The 21,234-nt window shown below is 37.6% G+C and overlaps 1 protein-coding gene across 2 annotated transcripts in view; it reads right to left on the bottom strand.

Moving 5' to 3' along the window:
• Positions 1–1,017: 1,017 nt before the first annotated feature.
• BICRAL (BICRA like chromatin remodeling complex associated protein) overlaps positions 1,018–21,234 on the bottom strand; it is a 45,919-nt gene continuing 25,702 nt past the window's right edge. For both annotated transcript variants that reach the window (XM_086631700.1, XM_086631699.1), the window contains exons 3-12: positions 18,659–18,707; positions 18,508–18,576; positions 12,919–14,619; positions 10,985–11,084; positions 9,640–9,737; positions 7,766–7,827; positions 7,494–7,639; positions 7,233–7,327; positions 5,667–5,769; positions 1,018–4,847 (exon numbers count right to left, since the gene is read on the bottom strand). In XM_086631700.1, coding sequence (XP_086487826.1) covers positions 4,045–4,847; positions 5,667–5,769; positions 7,233–7,327; positions 7,494–7,639; positions 7,766–7,827; positions 9,640–9,737; positions 10,985–11,084; positions 12,919–14,619; positions 18,508–18,576; positions 18,659–18,707 — 3,226 coding nt within the window. In that variant the 3' untranslated portion in view covers positions 1,018–4,044. The remainder of the gene's footprint in view (positions 4,848–5,666; positions 5,770–7,232; positions 7,328–7,493; positions 7,640–7,765; positions 7,828–9,639; positions 9,738–10,984; positions 11,085–12,918; positions 14,620–18,507; positions 18,577–18,658; positions 18,708–21,234) is intronic.

Here is a 21,234-nt window from a genome sequence, read left to right on the forward strand (position 1 = left end):
TAAACCATGTTCTCGTAACAAAAAGATATTCCAAAGTGAAGACAGCTGCACAGTAAACTGTACATGAAATGTTTCCCAACCCACAAAGTTTGCCTGGTAATTCTACAGGGATAGGACAATGAGGAAAAAAAAACAAAATCCCATGTTTAGCCATTCTAACCCAAACAGAGATTAAAACAATATATAACTGATTTTATTCATTTTGTTACTGTCTGAATCCATGTGGGAAGCATTCGAAAGGCATGTTTATTTTGTCTCACTGACAAAATAACGAATACTAACCATAAAGATTTCTACCTTTCAACACTGCAGGCCCTACTCGAAGTTGAGAGGCAGTGCACTTCACCAATCCTTCGTTTTCATAGCCTCCAAAAATAAAGTGTTGAAGTTCCAAGCATAAGAGCTCTACTAGATCAGAATCTCAGCATACTTTCTGAAAAATTCAATCAGAGTAAGAAAAAATTCATCACCTCTCAAGAAGTAGGAAGAAGCATTATATCACCAGCAATTGTAATACCTTCTCACAGCCAAAGGAAGGAGTGAGAAATACTGCAAACACAGGTATCTATAGCCAAATACAATTGGCACAACTCTGAAACCTGTAGCATGGATGAGGTGGCCAGCTGACTAAGAAAAACACTCTCTTTTCTCCCATCTCCCTGAGGTATCAGGAAGACAATGCCTTATGAAAACAGGCTGGACAGGGAGAGCATGTCTCAGCAACCTCACCATGGCAAGATTTCTAACGACAAGAGCACAGGACCATTGGCACTCTTGTTATTTGGAGATTAACATTACTATACATAGTTATAATGCCACATGAACCAAATCCTAATAGCATTATGTTCAGAAAGATTCATAGCAGTATAGAAAGTTGGCCTATTAAATATTTTGTAACAGGGCTGCATTATAAAAAGCACAGGAGTAAGAATATTTTGCAACCATATTACTTAAAGGAACAATCCTCTTTTGGAAATGTAAATATTCGACTTGGTTAAATCAAGACAATCACAGATAGACATTTTTCCCAAATCTTTGGCTGTATTGCAATGGTTGTTTCAATTTGTAATCTCCAACTAAACATTTCCTATCCATGGATTAACAATATATTTACCGACTTGTGTCTTTTAACAGTATTTATCCAACATAACAAAATAAACTGCAATTTGTTATACTTTTTTTTTTTTTACAAAACATTTTATAAATATTTTTACAAAATGTATACAAAGCAATTTCAAGTGAGACATACTTTACAAATGAAGGTATTTAAGCAAATAAAGTCCATACCACACTGACAATAAGTGACACATCCTCTTTAAGTGAAGTCAGTCTGTAAGGCCTCCCTAATCTAACAGATAAATTATACTAAAATCTTCAAAATGAACATAGTTTTCTTAATTGCCAGTTTAAAATTTGTTTTTAATATTAGGCAGTATTAAATAACATTGAAATCACAATGCTGATCCAGCAAAATAATGAAAACATGTTTAAAGTCATGCACATTCACAATACTTTGCTGGACTTGAGCCCATATAATTAATAAATTCATACCTTTTTTTTTTTTAAGCACAACAAAAATACAATTCTTTCATTTACTGCTTCACAACGTACCAGAATTCCTTTAGAATTCAATTCAAAGGAGTGAACAACAGAACATTAACAATCTAAGGTTAATCTTGCAAGGATTGTTCAATGGGTTCCTCTCGTAAGTAGTTCAGAGAAATGTGCCTGACCAAACCAACCACGATTACTTTTTGTAATTGGTCGTTTTTTATATGCTGTTGTCCCCAATCCCCAAATCAGAGCCAATAGAAGACACATAGCCTGATACCTCAATTATGTAGTTTCTGCAGAGAGGCTGGAAACCCCATACTCATTTTGAGGTGGTACAAAAAACGAGCGGATCAACAAATGTGCAACTTTACTTTTTTTTTTCCTCTCTAAATGAAAAATTTAACTAGTTAACATACAGCTGTGTAACTTACTCTTTTCCTTCCTTCCTAGATAGTTTAGAACAGTTAAATTTCCAAAATGATAAAATAAAATACGCATCAGGATACACAGCCATGAGCATATTATTAAATCTAAAAAGGCAATAAGTGAAGACTATATTGTCAGTTTTGCCAATAAGAAAACAACTAACCGACTGAGAGTCTATTCTATGGACACCTAACTAAAAATTTAAAACTGGCAATACTTATTATTACCTTGAATATTTTATACAACACTTGGGAACGTTGGATTTTTACAAACAGGTACTTCAAAATTGGCACAATTTTTTTAAATGGCAATTAGTAACATACAAAACCAGTATTTCCATTCAGGTTCAGGGTGAAATGAGTTTTAAGGACGTTTATCTTTCTCACATTGCTTTCTAGATTTGGTTTCCTTTAGCAGACAGACAGTGGACTGTAGCTCAACACTGAGTTGCACTATAATCTACTGTCACAAGGATCTAATTCTGCTTTCTTTTGCACTATTCAGATGGACTGAATTACATGACAGCAAAGCCTTTTGTTTTCTTTCCTGGCAATCCGACTGACAACCACAGCTTGTCACAATGAGCCTCTGTATCATGAAAATTGTAATCAGCAAGTCTGGAAAACGGCTGGTAATTTTTCTAAGAAATAGAGGAGAAGGTCTGGGGGAGAACATGAGCATACCTTAGAAACCACAAAAGCTACATCCTCCTGAGCAGACATGTACTACACGCATGTGACAAATGTCAGCGCACTCATGTGCACAAAAGCACTCATGACCAAAGTAAACTAGGAAAAAGCAGCATGGGCAGCAAAACAAACAAAAAAAAAGATGTCATAGATTAAAATAAATAAATAAAATAATAAGATTCTATCTTAACAACACGACAGCAAGCCAAATACAAACCATGCAATGGTTTCACTTGGCTGTACAATATGAATTAATAATTACACACTTTTCGATATGTTTAAACAATGGGATTGCTGATCGACTTTGGTCTGTACATATCTGGATAATTATGACTGCTACGGTGGATGATTTAACATTCTTTGATAGCAAAAAGCAAAAAAAAAAAATAAACACTGGCCTTTAAATTTAATCAGAGTAAGGCTAATGTCCTCTTAAAATATAAGCTACAAATATCATAACGGTTTTCAAATAAAAGTGCTTTTGACACTTGGTCTAAAAAAAACAAACAACAAATAAAATAACAAAAAAACAATTATACCACTTCAGAAAGACTCAAGGCTGACTACATCCAATTATAAAATGCAAAATCTTTTCCTCAAAGAGTTAACATATATATGTATTATATATATAAATCCATGGCTCTATCATGGCCTCATCCTGTACATTTTGCCATTTCCTGGCTTCCGTTCTACCTTCCTTAGTCAAGCACTTATTACTTCATATCATGCCACTGTGACTAAGATCATAGAATATCATCCCACAGACTAAAGTTACCCACTACAAATACATCAAGTACTAGTTTCTGCTCAGAAAGCAATAGAAAAGCACTTTAAGATTAAATTATGAAGCCTTGTAAACACACTGATGATATCCTTCCAACTTAAGAATCCTAGAACACAGACTCATTAACAAAGCAAATAATCACTTCTGAATAGAGGTACAGTGGGCTTTCCAGAAAAACTAAAAATTTGATGATTTGTGGAAGAGAAGGGTAGGGGAGAATTGTTGCTTCCATCACTTTTTAAAAACATCTTCTTAATAAATATATCCTTTCAAATGACTGTGATTGTCAGTATATTACCGTATTACATAGGGCCTAATGACCTGCAACCTTGTTACGCTGCAGCACTGCACAATTATCAAAAGCACTATCGTAATAATACTTGAAATAGTAAGGCCCTAACAGACTGCATTCTAACAAGGATTAACTTTACTTGGATATCTCACTGTAACCACAATGAGTATTGCTCTCAAACACAGAACAGAATCTAGTTTAGAAAGGTTAACCTTAAATGCATGTCAGGCTGTACTTGTGGTGTCATTCACATTTGCTTCTGCTAAGAGAAACATCACTTGTCCAGGGTACTGTAACTATTAACACTCTAAGATACTATTTACAGCTGCTTCTAAAATAGAGTCAGTTTCTACACCACCTTCACTGTGGTCTGGAATAAATTTTTCCAGGCAGTTTTCCTGTGAAGCAAGAGGTGAAAAATTAGGAAATTCTAATTCGACTGAGCCGCTACTTGTTGCCTCACTTTGTGGCTGTCTCCCAGCTTTTTTAAGTTCCAAGATGTTTTTAAATGTAGTTTCTAAACTCTTACTGAGCAGTAAGTCTTGCTGGGGTTCAGCAGAGCCTTTCCTGTTATCAGGATGTAAAACCTCATTCTTTGGAGAGCTCCTCAGTGTTTTGTCTTGGAGGGAATTATTACACGTTACCTTTGAGTAAGATTGAACTGTGTTCCTTGATATTTTGTTGTGTGTTCCATGACCGCCTCTTGACACAGTTTTTGACGAGTCTTCAGAACTCGAAGAATTCTCAGTGGACTTGGCAAGATCTTTCCCAGCCATCTTTTCTTCAGAAAGGGCCGCGTATTGGCTCTCAGAAGAACAATTAGCTTTTTCAAACTTTAAAGCTTTAGTGAGGCTCTCCGATTTTTTAGTAGAAGATATTCCTTCTTGTGGTGTCAGAATGTTGTTAGGCACTAGAGGAAGTTTACTGTGATTTGTGGACTCTGTTGACCTGCATTTTGGTCGGTCTCTGGCTTGGGTTTTGGTAGTCTGACTTCGGGAAGGTAATGTTTTGCTAGACTGATGGTCACTTCTGCTGGACTGTGCTTCTTCAGCTGTTTTATCAAATTGTTTGGCAGCACAACAAAAATCGGCCTGATACCCATCTGAAAATTAAGTAACATTTTACTTAAATTACCTATACATCAAAATAACAGACACTCCAACGTCGTTTCTGAGTATTAGAATTCAGGTAACATTCACAGCCTACAGATTCATGTGGTTAAGAGATGCACACATACTAAGTGTTCTGCTGCATCCAGTGTAGCAAATCACCAAATTAATCAGCATACTATGTATGTATGTGCACTGTGAAACCGGACTAAGGGCACTTCCTAGGATTCTAAATATGCAAATATGGTACCTGGAAGACTAGTATCTTCTTCAATACATCCCCTGGATATCTTTTAAAATACAAAGAATATGTAGCACATCTAAACAAACAGCAACTGTTATCTTACAAAAATAATGTGTTTCTAGTTGCTACATTCAACAACAGTCTGGTTAAAAATGCTGCCATTTAAGTGGTCATGACATTACAAAAGCAACACTTCATTTAAGATGAACAAGAGCATTCATGCTTCATACAGCAGTGCTCTTCCTGACGGCCAGCAAACTCACAGATTCTTCCCTAACAGAACTGAGATCAATGCAGGAGTCATGACTATTGTCGAAAGAAACTCAAAAGTATTTCTCTGACAAACAGGTCAAATGTTTCCCCCCCGCCCCAAATAACTGCCTTCAACCTTACAGTGTCTCTAGATTGTTGAATTCAGGAGTTATTAAAATTGAACTTGCAACTGCTTATTCAGTATTTTGGTTACTGGAATCCCTAGTAATCGGTGCCCCACTGTGGCCACAACTACTTTTAAACACTCCATACTTAATGCTGCTTTTGTAAGTTTCAGAAGTTAACCATTACTCACCAGGATCCACTAGTGCAAGACGCTTTTCCCGGGTAAGAGATGCCCTTTCTTCCTGGTTAAACATCCTATCAATCATAACCATTTCTGCAGAGGGATTTATTCGCTGCAGGAAAAGGAAAAAAAAAATAAATCAACCATCTCTGAAGTCACTTATGTGTTGGTACCAAATCAAAACATTTGTAGCTTAGTTACTCTTCAGAGAAAAAGAATGTCTTTCATTAGATATTTGCAGAGAATGTGCACAATTCCACAGCATCTTCAACGATCTTGACTGTGACCCCAACCACTACTGAAACTCAACCACAACATATTATTTGTATTTTATGGTACATTTTATTTGTTAAAGATCTTAAAACAACTAATTACTATTCCAATTTTAAGAACTGTACCATTTCAGGACTGAGTATGTTCACCACTGCACACCACAATTTTTTATATCACACAGCATCTTTATCTTTTAGAGAGAAATACAGCAAAAAATTTGCAACAGGACCACCCTATCATCTTGTTTCTTCCCAACACTCCCATCCTTCTAACTAGTTGGTGTTGAGTTGCATTTTACTGACAACGCCTGCGAGCCAGGTGGATCCATCCATCACAAAAGAAAGCTCACTGGCTACTAAGTCACAACACAGGCAACTAGTTCCAAACCTGAACACCATGTGAAATAACCTCGTCAAAATGACTGAAAAGGATTTACCATACAACATACTAGATGCTAAAAGAACAGATTTTAATCTCCATTCTCTCTTTACACCTGCAATTACTTGCAAATATTTGATGGTTGGTATCTTTTTTAATGAGACTGCTAGATTCCAAAACCATATTATGCATTCCTGCCTCTAAAGCAGAGTCACGGAAATGTCTATTATACTCAAATTTAAAACTTTTACAGGCTTGAAAACTAGGATGTCTGAGGACAGAATGACATTTCCTGATCCTTGTAAAATACATTCTCAGAGTAACTTTGTCAGTTTTCCTTTTACCCCACACCTAGGATTACGAAAGCACTTAAATGAGAAGTATTTCTGATGAAAACGTGGGTTCACACAGCCTCTACAACGAAGTAATTTCCTAAATTGTAGTATGATTTAGCTTCAGTTATATAATATGGCTGGAGGCCTCTGAATGGAGCTTTTTAACAGTCCTTCAGGCCTTCTCACTCACAGAAATATACAGAAATCACCTGCCTGATGACCACAGCCTGTTCAGCACAAAAGCAAAGTATAAGCAGAGAGCAGAAGTTCATGTGTCTTAAATATCTATGGAACTTGCATATAACAGCATCCTTATTTAGGCGGTATGTGAAATACAAACTCAACCCATTTCACTGATTTTAAGATGTGTCCATATACTCAAAAATACAGGTGCACCACTGAGATTGCTGGTGTAATAACAAGAACATATATATACACACACCTCTCTCACCTTCATAAGACAATAAATAGTATCAACAAAATGGACTGAAATGCTAGCTCTCACCTTTCTGCAGATTTTTACTTTTTTTTTTTAACAAACTGCATCACATCCTATAAAAATAAAATGTACCTGGGTTATACATCTTACCATTGCATCTTCTATAAGCAAACATCTGTATTTGTTCAGCATAGCCTGTGTCCTCTTCAGAAGCTGCGTAGCTACAGATTCAAATTCACTGTCCACTAGAAAGACAAGAGTATACTTTCAAATACTGTTCTTCAGTAATCAGACGGTTCAGTAACCTGCACAAATATTAAAATGTTCCCTTTCTTACTGCTCTAACTTGCATAAAGAATTCTCTCAATACTTGGACTACAAACATATTGTCAATTTTAGAAAGAAAATTACCTTTTCTTAAGTCTTCCTCTGTTGGCAGTGATCCCTGGCACACATGGTATGAAAGGAGTCTCTGAATCGCATCATTTAACGATCTGAATGGACTTTTATCTGGTGTCACAGCATGCACTTGATCCTTCTGTAATTGCTGTAGCATACTACGAGGAAAATTAATGATATATAATTAACACATACTCTAACAGAAGTTTATCCATTGACAAAAACTAAAAAGAAAGGAAGGTTAGAGGAAGGATCTGCAACAAAATTACAAAAGAATGACTTACAAAGCTTCTTTAGTTAACTGCTCAGCAGCAGGCCTTTTCCGTCCAGCTAAACGACCATCCACCTAGGTTCAAAATAGAACACAAATTACAATATATCCCCTCCTTTGCAAAGCCTAAGTTTCAGTTTTTATTTCTGCCAGTTAAGCATATCACCAACACTAAGTGTAACCACCACGTAAGTATAAACACTTTCAACTAGCTCCTATTTTCACATGGCATTGTACCAATGAAATAGGGAAGTCACTTCTCTTACATAAACCAAAGGTCTGAAATGTTGATTGTAGGCAAGTTCCACTGTAGTTCACTAGTAAAAAGGATGGTTATCAAATCTAGCAGGTGAAAAGCAGAAAAGGTACAACAAAAAACTTTTCCAAAGAAATCCGCTCTCAAGAATTGTCTCTGCATTTCTCAGCTGATCTCGTCTTGTCTGATTTTGATGGATTAGAATATCCGTCAGGAAAGCAGGACAAGGTTGCGTACCTATACTCTCAAAAGCCATGGTGGCTGGGCGAGGGGTGAAAGTGGTTGTAGGAATTCTGTTTCAGTGTCGATGCTATAGATATACCCATCAGGTAGACCTATATCATCTTCTCCTTTCCTTAGACATTTATGAAGCCACCATTTTTCAAGGGAACCCTGTCCTAAGATGTGAGGCTGTCTGAGGCAGCAAAGGCTCATGTTCCTGCTGTATGAGAGGCATTACTGCAATCCAAGTGTTCTCCCAAAGAAGCCATTCCGGATCACAGATCCTTTGTTTAATACAAAGTTGTTGGGGTTTTTTAAGTCAATTAGTCTTACTAATGAAATTGGCCATAGAGCAAAAGTTACTTAGGATTTAAAAAACGATTGCATGAAAGCTCTTTTGAACGACAACATAGCTACAAGGAATCAAAAGCATGTGTTAGAGCATCCTTCTTAGCAAAGTAGGAGTGAGCAGCATGAAGCAGGCACGCTGTATTGGTACTTGATAGCCAAAAAGCCTCTCGCTTCAGAGCATAAAAAGTATTCACCACCACAGGAGAATGAACATCTGACCAACAATTACAAAGCCAGACTGAACTCATAATTGAGAACTACTGTGACTATCTTCTGCTCTACTTGCACATCAGTAAGACAGGGAAAAACATTCATGTCATACTATACTGACAAATATATTTACAGCAAGGAACAAAAATTCTAAATCAGATCCTCCCTTGTTTTCTTCCATGTTTGTGTAGTTCAGTTCCACCCACAACAAAGCCCACATTTTCAAGCCTACTTCAAACTCTCGTTTCTTGCCCTCAGCTACTCAGTCCACAAAAGCAACAACTGCCTCCTCCCTCCAGAAGTTCTTGTATTCCCTCTCCAAAAAAGCCAGCCTCCCCTTCCAGCCCCAAACTCTGGACATAGTGTTAATTTTTTTTATATAATTGCCATATATAGGAGAACTTTTGGCGGTTAAAGAAATCAAAAAAAGACACCGGGGAAAAAAAGACAATGCAGTAAAAAATAGAACAGATGGAATTTTTCTACTACTTCTCAGAAATCATCCCCTCTCAATCAGCTAGAGAACGGTTGAGTTTGTAAGTAATGATAAGAGTAGGTCTAACTTACGTCCAGCTCAGTGAAGAATGGCTACATCACATGAAATTATCTTCAGGGAACAGTACAGTCAGACTCTGATTACTGAACTAAATCTCCAAACAGCAGTCAGAATATTAATTTGCAAAATACTCAGCTTTATTATGTCAAGGTAGGATTTGACAAGCTTGAGTGATATATATATATGCTAAAAAAACCTTCCCGGACTCCTAGATTATCAATATGGAGTTGAAACATCCCTAATGCCACTAAACTTTTAAGTGAAGGGAAACATAAATAAAAGTATTCTTTACCTGCATACTCTGTTGAACTGATGATGATCCTATTACTTTTTCTTGTGACTGTGCAGTTCCTAGAGATTGCTGTATGATTTTTCCTCCAGAGTCCTGTCCTATAAGAAATATATTAAAAAACCTCTGTCATCCTAAGCACAGAATAATTTCATGTACCTATGCTGATAATTTTACTTGATTTTTTTAGCTTTTAGGAGAAAGATACATGTGTCATGCTTAAAAGCATTAGTGCAAATACTCTGTGGAGAAACTGGCTCATTAAAATTCAACAGGACTGGTATTTCATGCTGCAAACTATAGCAATCCTCAGATATACATTATCTCCTACCATAGAGTACTGCAATGTAAGAAGAAATTCAAGTACCAGAAGTATAATGTTCCAACAACTTACTGAAAATTATACAGTATGGTTTTTTATCAAGCTTTTCAATACTAACCCTCCCTCAAGCATATAAAACAAATTTTTCTAGAGCTCCTGAAAGTATTTAGACAGCAGGCATCATAAATTTTTTTGCTAGATTTTCTAGATGGGCAGACTTCCTCCAATTGCCTTGCTCAGGAATTCAAACAGTATCTTAACAGCCATGCCATTACAACCAAAATAAATAACATTATTTTTTTTCAAAAAAAAAAACCCCATACTGTGCTGATTGTAGAGAATTTCCTGGACACCTTGCACATGACAGTACATAAAGGGAAAAAAAAAAAAACAGGTAGATCATGGGAGCTTATTCAAAAGGGTTACTTACGTATAAAGAGAACGTGAAGGCTACTGTGTTTTTCTGTTTTTTAATATATTGGGTTTGTTCTTTTAGTAGCATGGTGCTGCTTGAAAAGCCCAGTATTTTGTCATAAGCAATGCATTAACTATTTCAACTGGACACATTAAAAAACAAATTGAGTGATAACAGCCTGCACATAACCTTGTAATTGCTATTTTTCTTTCCTCAGTATCTCAGGCAGCCATCACAAGAGAGGGTCTAGAAGTTTCGTAGAACTTTTAGCAGATGCCCATATTTTGAAAATTACTTATTTCTATTTTTCTAAGAAAAAAAAAAAAATCAAGAAAAATGAAAGAAGGTACAATTTTGGATTTTATAGAGAGGAAAAACAATTGCTTAATGTAGAGATTCAACTTTTCACTCTACATGCCATGGTTGGGAAAAATAAAAGCACATATTCAATCCTGAAAAATTTAGTTTGTGTTCTTCTAAAAATAAAATTCTGATAACCTTTAGAACCCTATCAGCATGAGTTATCAATGCAAGTCTGACACATTGAAGAAGAATCTATTTCTGTTGCTGGAGAAAATTAAGAAAATGATTTTAAAAAGACCTTAGTTGACCTGATAGTGTGTTGCTCAGAAGGCTTGTCAGCTGAGGCTGTCTCAAATTATCCTGTGTCTTTGATGCAGAAACTGATGATGTCTGGTTCATCGCTTTTTTCTGTGCCACATATATTAAAAAAACAAACAAACAAAACCAACAGAGTCAAATATTTACCGAAAGCTTTAACAAACAAAGAGGAAAAAAGCAAACGAGGCAACTAAAATTCAGCTCTATGCATCCTTTTTCAACTTCAGACTCCTAAGTGGTGAAATTTCAGACATCTCAATTCCTCCTGAGTTCAAGAATTTTATAAAGTAAATCAGAGAGGAATAGAAATTACACTAACAGTACAAATATATACCAGTTACATTCTAGAACCACCATGATTCATCACTACCTTCAGAAAGCTCAGCTTTTGAGAGTCTCAAAATTGCAAGATACGCTGTCTCCACAACAAAAAAAAATAAAAATAAAGAGTGGAACAAACTGTCCAGTGTTTGGCAACTAAATGACACATGGTTTAAGATACAGTACAATACTCTAGAATGCAAATACAAACAAACTAAAAAGATTCTAGTAAACAGTAGAATTTGTTCTCTGCAGTTCCATTTTCAGCTCAGAAATTTCAGCACAAAACCAAGATGATCTTTTACAGGAGTAATCCCTTTATAACTGCTGAAACTCAATGACTCAGCACACATCCTACAAATAGGAAGACGTGGACATATGAAGAGCAAGTCAGGCAGGCCTCAAATTACTCATCTGCAAACAAAATGTTACAACCTGTGCTAGCAGTTTTGACTAAGACTAAAATGAGGTTCTAAAACACGTTCGCTCTTATTTTCTAAATACACATTATTTTCTAAGACACAGATCGTTGCCTGTTTTGATCTTGCTTAAAAAAATCCACTAGACCTTCGAGAAAAGAGAAATATCTAAGATAATCAGTGTAAATGCATTCTGAGACAGTTATTATCAGTATTTTATAATGACCAAAGGCGGGGGGGGGGGGGGGGGGGGGGGGGGGGGGGGGGGGACGACACAAAAGCAAAAAAAAGGACAAAAGTGGAATAATAGCTTGTTGCTAATTGTGTGACAAGTCACTGAGTTAAATATTGTCAGAGTCTGGAAGTTCACTTATTAAAACAGACGAATTGAATGTATACTGTAGCTGTAGCAGCTGGACAAAAATAGACCAGTTCTCACCTTAAAAGTAACTTCGGAATTTTTTTTTTTTAATTATTACTAAGTAGATCTCTTCTTAAAGAAAATATTTTTTAAATGTTATGCTTTTACAAACTTCTTTAAGAGGTATGTTCTCTTCAGGATTCTAAGAAACACCTCTTGCCTTGTCTTTGTTTCAAAATTGAAAGCTTCTAACTGCTTCAGACACACAAAACTACAGTGGGCAAAATGCCAAAAAGGTTAAGTTTTAACAGATTAATTTAGTATGGTAAATAACAAAGAGAAACCCAAGAAACCTTTTCATCTCTAATTTGAATAGGTCAAACCTTGAAGAACACATGCATAGTTTCTGGTGAGGTCAAAAGACTTGTAAGCGCTAAGAATGTACCTGAGCCTTTACATCTAGCTCCATGGTAAGATCTTCTGGAGAGCTGAGAGTCGTACGATCTTACCACGTACACTCCTTTGTATGGGAGCAGATGTAGCTCAGTGCTAAGCAGTTCTGAAAATATAAATCACCAAACTCCTCCGAATTAATGAAAGTGACAGACTCATTCACTCAGTGATAGACTTTCACTCAGAAAACACCGAGTGAAACGTCGTCTCTGGGTTACAGTAATTTTCAGCAGTTCCACAGTATCTGCAACAGTACAAACTAGCGAAATTAATGTTCTCTGTATTAAAACCAACTTTAACACTTTGATAACCAGATTTTAGCACAGTTAAAAAGCATTGCTTTGGCTACATTCTCAAATAGCTTTCATACCTGACCAAAGGCAAACTGTTGATGTGTTACTCCAACTGACGTATGACTAAAGGTGCTGACGGATTTGGAAGCGGATGCTGGAAGACGATGCGATGCACTGACGGGAACTTGAGTTCTGTTCGGCGTGAGCTGATCTCCAGTAAAGTTTCCTCCTGATGCAACAGACTGAACTGATGGTCCCAAGCTAGGATGTACTGAACCAGAAGAACTTGCAACAGCAAATCGATTAGAAGCTGACATATTTGAGACTGTAGACTGCCCAGGGGACATCGCACTAAAACTCGATCTACCTTGAGAAACATTAGCTTGACTGGGTGACAAATGCAACACCGTTGGTGACACCTGCTGCAGCGGCACCTGTCCACCAACAATCTGTGAAGTTCCATGATTTACTATAACTTGGTTTCCAGGAGCTGTGAACGTCTGGCCGGAAACAAGCTGAACAGCTGTGTTCTGATTATTCAGCATCTGTCCTGAATACGACTGGTTGGCTCTTAGCATGTTTGTAGAGTTCCTGTTGAGCATTACGTGCTCAGCAGACACTTGGCTAGAAACCAGCTGGGAAGGCTGAGTCTGAAGAAGTTGTCCGTTTATGGCCTGGACATGATGAACTGAATTAGAATTAACAGACAAACCTGTAGGTATGAGAAACTGGTTTTGAGGTGCATGAGGCTGGCCCATCGGAGAATGGATGACAATACTACCTCCAGCATTGGTAACTGTCTGAGGTGTAACTGATTTTCTTGTATTTTGTTGATTAACAATATTAACAGACATATGAGGACCAACCACAGAACTCTGAGGTGAGTTTGCAGAAGCAAACGGAATCCCTTGCTGTACGTGATGCTGCTGTATTCCCAAGTTATTCACATTGTAAGCAGTCTGCTGACCCATCTGGATAGGCTTTGGTTGGATATTAATAGGAACTTTGTTAGAGTTTGGTGCCAAACCCCTTTGAATGATGATATTATGGACAGGCAATGATGTCTGAAAATTTGTGCTGTTAAATGGAACGGTTACAGGTTGTGCTACTGGACTTGAATTTGAGTTACCAAACAGTGAGTTACCATTTGGAGTTTGTCTGTGAACCAAGAGGCCACTACTCATGTTTGCAGGTGTTTGCTGACCATTGCCTTTCAGTATAATCTGAGATCCGTCAAGGTTATTAATGGTCATCATGGAAGGTTGATTACTAAATGAACCAATTAGCTGTATCTGCCCAGAACCACTAATCTGGCTGCTATTAGACAAATGCTGGCTGGGAACACTAATTCCGACATGTTGCATAAAGCCATGTTGCACACCGACTGTATTGCTTGCAAAAGATGCTCCAACAGGTTGCTGTACCACTTGAGTAACTCCTATAGGTTGCAACGTCTGACCTGAGTAATTAGAAACATTAGAAGCCTGAGTAAAGGATGCTGATGAAGAAGGATGAAGCTGAGCTTGTGCAAACTGTTGGCTAGAACCTATGCTGGCATCCAAATATGCCTCTTCTGCCAAAGTCTGTTCAGTAATATTGGCCTCCTGCAAGGACTTCTGAAGAATATCAAAAGGCTGATCCTCAGTAAGATCAGGTAAAGGAGAAGATACAAGTTCATCTTCAAGAAACTGAAGGCTACTGGATAGCTGCAGTCCATCACTAGGCCCCTCTCCAAGCGGACCGCTTACACCTTTTACAGATGACTTAGGATCAGTGTTCTGAAATGTAAAACAAGAAATAAATCATTTTGAAAAATTCCAAGCTCTACCTTGTTTCCCCATTAAGCTTCTTTTCATGCAAGCAAACTTCCTTTACACAATTATATTCTTTGCATAGTATGTATATAAGGTGACGTTCATCCCACACAGTGGGCCAGCACAAACACATGCGTCACTTGCATCCCACTCACACCCTTCACAACAGACTGCTGGAGACACTACTCTCCTTTCACCTCTCACATCTCCCAGCTTCACAGCACTCAGCTCTGCAGCTGCACTGTTTCAAGAGGATGCGACATGCTCTCTAAGTGCCACCTTCCCTTCCTCAAGCTGAGCACTGTATGGACAAATGAATAAAAGCAAGGAGGAATAACAAGACCGTCACTGTAACTCAATTTGGGGCAAGGTTTCAGTAGCAACAGTAGTAGCACAGAAAAAGCAGGAGAAAGCTGCTCTTTCACTGATTGCCTCTACCCAACGAGATCCTTTTCCAACATCCTACCAATATTTCTACAGTCACACAGTGCAAACTAGTGGCCGTTTCATAAAGTTAAGGAATTACACAAAGTCTTTGCTTCAAAAAATTTTAGAAACAAAGCAGTAAGAAAAACGATGCTACAGACTTTGTGGTTTATGCTAGTAAAAAGATTACAGAGAACTAAAACCATCGAAACTACAGCAAATACTGAGTAGCACCTTGAATGAAAAACATCCTTCAAATCTACATCTATAAATACTGTGATAAGGAAAATCAGAACCTCCTTTACTGTTTTACTCTCAATAAAATTTGCTTAAATCAAAACTATGTCCAGAAACTCTAGACAACTCAAGTATCGGGTTTCTACAGGCATTAAGCACGTAATAATACTTGCAAAAGTTTTAAGTTAGCCAGAGTACACCTTTCTAAATCACAAAATGATATCTCAACTATTCAAAGACAACACGCAGTTTCTTTTCAGGTCAAGATAAATGCAAAATGTGGGTGTGAAATTATCAGTCACCTTCATACTCTGAGCCTTCACTCCTTGAAGGTCAGAGATGCTTGTTTTCACCTCATATAAACAGTGTGAACATGCTGCAAGCAGTAATTATCACATGCAATAATGTCCCCACCCTACCCTAGCTTCAGTTCCCTAAGCATATTCATTCAGAATCTTACCCCAATCTGTTTCTGAATCAGCCTGTGTAGTTTATGAAACTTTAGTCATGTTTTAAAATATGAAGAGAGTGTTCTTAAAATTCAGTAAAATATTTTCAAAATGCAGTTATAAAATTACTATAAACTTTTTACATTTAATGTTAACAGAAGGAATTAAACTAGAACATAAATGTCCTGATGCCTGCATCTCATGAACACCTAAAATTACAAATCCAGTTCTCAACTGTACCTAGCTACCATCAGGCAGAGCAAAAACGAGTCACTAACTAGGGCATTACTAGGCCTCACAACTGTCAGATCCTTGTGGAGAACTCCTGTAACTTTTCTCCAGTGACAATGACCAATCTGAAATCTTTCACGACTGCATAACTTGAAAGGGCTCCAGTTGACCATTCTCTGCCCCCAGGACTCCTTAACATCCAAAACCAATGTTATGTACGTAGAGTGCAATCAGGGACCTTCCAAGTTAACACCTGAATCCCTGCTACCCAGATTCAGAACAGCCACGCAGACCACCACACTAATTTCAATGAGAAATTAGTGCCTCTGCAACTTAATGAATCTGCTTACCTTCCAGAGTCTCACTCTCACCCACGCCATGAGTGTCCTGCTCTCTTAAGCTGCTCTACCACACTACGACAGGAAGGTGGACGCAGTCACCCAGGTAACCCGGCAAGGCTATGGAACCTGGGTTCCCCGGTTACCTGGGTGACTGCCCCAAGAAACCAAACTGGAATCAGCAGACATGATATGCAACCATTCAACTCAGGGCGAGGAGGGGGAAGACGAGGGAGTGGGGGAAGAGTGGACACTGCTTTCTCGTCCTTCAGACAGCAAGAACTTAATCTTGTTTGTGTTAGGTGTTGGCTGAGCATGCTTACCAGCTGAGGCACTCAACCCTTGACACTGAATCTGTAAACTTTGCCACTGAAAGGCATGAGACGGGCATCAAGACAGTCAATCCTACTTCATGGTAGCAATTCTGAATATATACAAAGACAGAGCTTTCAGTATTTGCAAAAACTTTAATGACAAAAACTCAGAAGCCTTTAACTTTTCACGTATCACGCTACAAGCAGGGACTGTGAAACCATCTATTTATATTTATATTTTAGATATCGCTTGTTCTTTCACAATGCACTGTAAGAATCTATCTTTGCAATCAAGTCATTCTTCACTTAGGTTCACGCTGGGCTCTCATGCCAGGGAGCAAGGGAAAAGAAGACGTCATTGGATGGCACTGGCCATGGCAGGGGGGGTTGGAACTAGATGATCTTTGATGTCCCTTCCAACCCTAACCATTCTATGATTCTATGGTATTCATTATGAAAATACAAAAGGACGAGAACAGAGCATAGGAATAAGAATAGAGATAGGAACAAGCACTGGAAAATGAAAATACAGTAAGCCATCCTAAGAACATACACTAGAAATCCCTGCTCCTCTATCACCAGCCTTCTAGATAACCTACTCCCCCATCTCATACACCAGAAAGCTCTTTTGGCTTTCATCAAATATTTTTGCATACAGAAAGCTGCTGTCTGATAATGGCTAGCCTGGTACCAAGTTGAAAACACTGTTCCTGATTAGCTTAAAATTTGGCACACCCTATCACTGTTGGTACCCCACTCCCCCACCACTCTCTCAATCAGCTTAAAGAACTGTCTCTCAATGTATGTTTCTTCTACGATATTTATTAATGATACTGAAAGGGGAGGGACAGGGCAAACACTTCACATCACACTACTGGGGCTACAGAAAAGTCACTTGTTCTCTACGCACAGATAAACAGTTTTCAGGATTTATTTTCGCCAGTTATTTAAGGTCCCTATACACCTACAAGCACATCCACATATCTGTTAGGAACATGGGACAGAGTCAAGACAACAGTAAAACAGAAAGAGGAATTACCAAGGAAACTCTACACTATGTATTCAAATAAGTGAACTGTAGGATGAATAATTCACGTTTTTTTAAAAACACACCAATGAGATCAAAGAAACGTGGGTCAGAAGGGATCTCTGGAAGTCATCTAGTTCAACCTTCTACTCAAAGCAGGACTATTGCCAGCACTAGAGTAGATCAGCTGTATCTCCAAGGACATGGATTCCACAACCTCATTGGGTAAAACTTGGTCCAGGGCTGCAATACACTCCTGGCGAAGAAAGAATACTGAAGACTACTTCCAACACCTAATGAACTTAAAGCAACTTCCCTAACACTGAAGTGACAGGAAGGAAACATCCCAAGCTAGCTATTCAGTCTAAAGAACAAAAAAAACCCATTCATTAATTTAAAAATAATTGCCAGCTCAGATTCTACTTAGAAATAAGAAACAAAACCATCCTAACATACACAGGGAATGTATGAATGACTAACTTTTAAGGTCTACATTTGAGCTCTACTACATCTACAATCACTAAAATTACAAGTCCAGTTTACTGGAGCGAGTTACACTGGAAAATATTTTTACTGTTCAGCAAGCTGGTTTACAAATTTATGAAACACAGCCCAAGAGTACAGTATCTTTCAATTAATTCCCTACTGAAAACCCAATGAAATACTTAAAATATTAATAGCATGAAGTGGTTCTGTGTTAGCATTCAGAATTTTCATATGAACAAGGTCAAAACTCACATCTACTTCACTAAGTTTTATAAAAGCCAAGTAAAGCCACAAGAGAAGCATGCAATCTCAATATGAATATAATTTATCTCCTGACCACTTACATTGGAGTTGGCAAAAATTGAATTTGAGTTGGCTACAGAATATTCTGCATTAGTCAAGTCTTCATTGCTCTGGTAAAAGACAAAAATCATGTTTAGAAATAATACACTCAATGAAGCTTATGTACATCTAATACGCAGGAATGCTACTTACAGATTTACTACTAGGTCCATGTAGAAAATAATTCAGCGCCTGTGGGTCCCTTAAGGAGGGGGAAAAAGAAACAAACAAAACAGTTACCACTTTTAGGAAGCTCTTTCTGCTAACGAGGCTAATTTAACTAAGTCAGATATTCATCTAAATCAGGTTTATAGTAAAAACACATTTCTTCCACTGACTCCAAGGCAAAGCTGAAAGCTCATACCATCTGAGGATCTGTGTTTCTGTATCAGCACAATTTTCAGATGTTGATCACATTTGCTGTCATTGCACCAAGGTATTTCAAGCAATAACTATGTTCACCACAAAATTCTAGTTGCGGTCTACTTTACTTCCCTTTATGAGGGTATTACTCATATTGTCCTGAGACACACAGTATTTTTATGACAGCACATAGTACAAAACCTAAGGAAAACACTAACTATCACTAAATAACAAGATCACTGCAACAGGTACCATCTCTTCTACAGAGATGAACTATAATGCCTACTTAGCTAGTGTCTAAGTCAACAGGATATTTACAAACCTGAATCTTCAACACGTTTTCTGCCACTCTTAACATTAGTTAACAAAAATACCCTATTGACAAACTTGAATCTTTAAGATGTTTTCTGCATTCCTTAACATAAGTCAACAAAAAGTTATGCTTGCCAGAGTAACAATCCCTTCACCTGGAGAAAAAAGCAGCACCTTTTCCAAGTGAAATCAACCATTATGAAATACAGTTTCAGTGTATTTCATTAACTTAGCACTATTACTGAATAAAACTCAGATTAAAAATGTGGTCTGATAGAATGAATGTTGGAAATTCAAAAAAATCAAAAATACATTAATGTGACTGCATATATAGACCAAGTAAAAAACATTAAAAGGCTGTGTTACATGGGATTATTTTAATACAATTATACAGCATTTCCCAACTTCTCCATTAGGATGAAGCATAAAGTAACATGGAGTTTTTTGATATATCTTTATTGATTAACAAGTAATAATAAAACATTTTTGAGAAGCAGGAGATTCAGGTGTAAAAAAACACCAATTCAAAACATCTCTCCTTCTCTCTTGATCATCCTAGAAAATAAAGAGGGAATAAGTTAAAAATCTTTCAGGTTTACAACTAGTCTTCTAAAAGCACAAATACACTTCTATTCCTCTTTTTTTCATGTAAAAAAAAATAAACTGCATTTGTGTGTTTACAAAAGACGTGTTAGACAGTACTTGGCTGGGACGTTATGGTACAATTATGCTTACAACATAGAAGCGGTTACATATATTTGCAAACGAAAATGTCATTTTCATAGCATATTACACTAAATTTCAAGAATTAAGGAGAACAGAACTCATGAGTTCATATAGGGCTTTATCATGCTTATGAGTTTTATCGATAAATAACCAGGCCATTTAATATTAATTACACTCACAGGCTTTAAATAACGAAAAATTCAATTAAAAATTAAGAACACTCATCACCTTAAATATTGTCTTTAGCAAGGAAGAAATTTTAGAAGGCACTTACCAAAATCAAAGATCAGATGGAAAAAAAAAATGCTGGTTTCCATTCTTCTAGATGCTTAAGACAGTAATTGCTGCCAGCAGCAGGAAGAACACCGTAATTTTTCACACAAACACTCATCTGTATAGAGAGCACTTCATTTTCTGGGTCACCTGTGAACTTGCACCAGGATCCTCGTGATTCATGCTCATGACAGAGCACTTAATTGTCCCACGCAGTTAATTATCATCTTTACGTTCCAAGTAGGATTTTCCAAGCCGTTTTCACACGGCTACAATCAGTAATCCTGCACAGTATACTTCACATAATATAACTGTGAGCCATTAGTGGCGATGCTTTTCTGTAGCATCCACAGAGTAACTTCCAAATTACAACAGCCTCTGTGGTGGTATTTTGGCTTCTACTGAAGCTAAAGCTCTCATTGGTTTCACAAGAAGCTTTGAGTGCATGAGAAAGGTAAAAGGCCCACTTATTTACTACATTTAAGATAGTAAAAATTCTTGTATGGAGACGATCCTTTAGTAGCTGCTATGAGACTGATATAGAATTTCATAGAATTTCTAGGTTGGAAAAGACCTTAGAGATCATCCAGTCCAACCATCCCTAATCCCCCATTAAACCATATCCCTAAGCAGTTCATCCACCCTTTTCTTAAACACATCCAGGGATGGGGACTCAACCACCTCCCTGGGCAGCCTATTCCAGTGGCTGACAACCCTTTCAGAGAAGAAATACTTTCTAACATCCAACCTGAACCTCCCCTGACTAAGCTTATATCCATTTCCTCTTGTCCCATCACTCATCACTAATGTAAAGAGCCCTTCCCCCACCTCCCCACCATCCATTCTCAAGTATTTGTAGGCTGTAATCAGGTCTCCCCTCAGCCTCCTCTTCTCCAGGCTAAACAGCCCCAACTCCCTCAGCCGCTCCCCATAAGTTTTATTTTCCAGCCCCTTGACCAGTTTAGTCGCCCTTCTTTGGACTCGCTCCAGGAGCTCAATATCTCTCTTAAAGCGAGGGGCCCAAAACTGGACACAATATTCCAGGTGCAGCCTCA

This window comes from Tauraco erythrolophus, chromosome 2 (genome assembly GCF_009769465.1).
Source record: "Tauraco erythrolophus isolate bTauEry1 chromosome 2, bTauEry1.pri, whole genome shotgun sequence".
NCBI lineage: Eukaryota > Metazoa > Chordata > Aves > Musophagiformes > Musophagidae > Tauraco > Tauraco erythrolophus.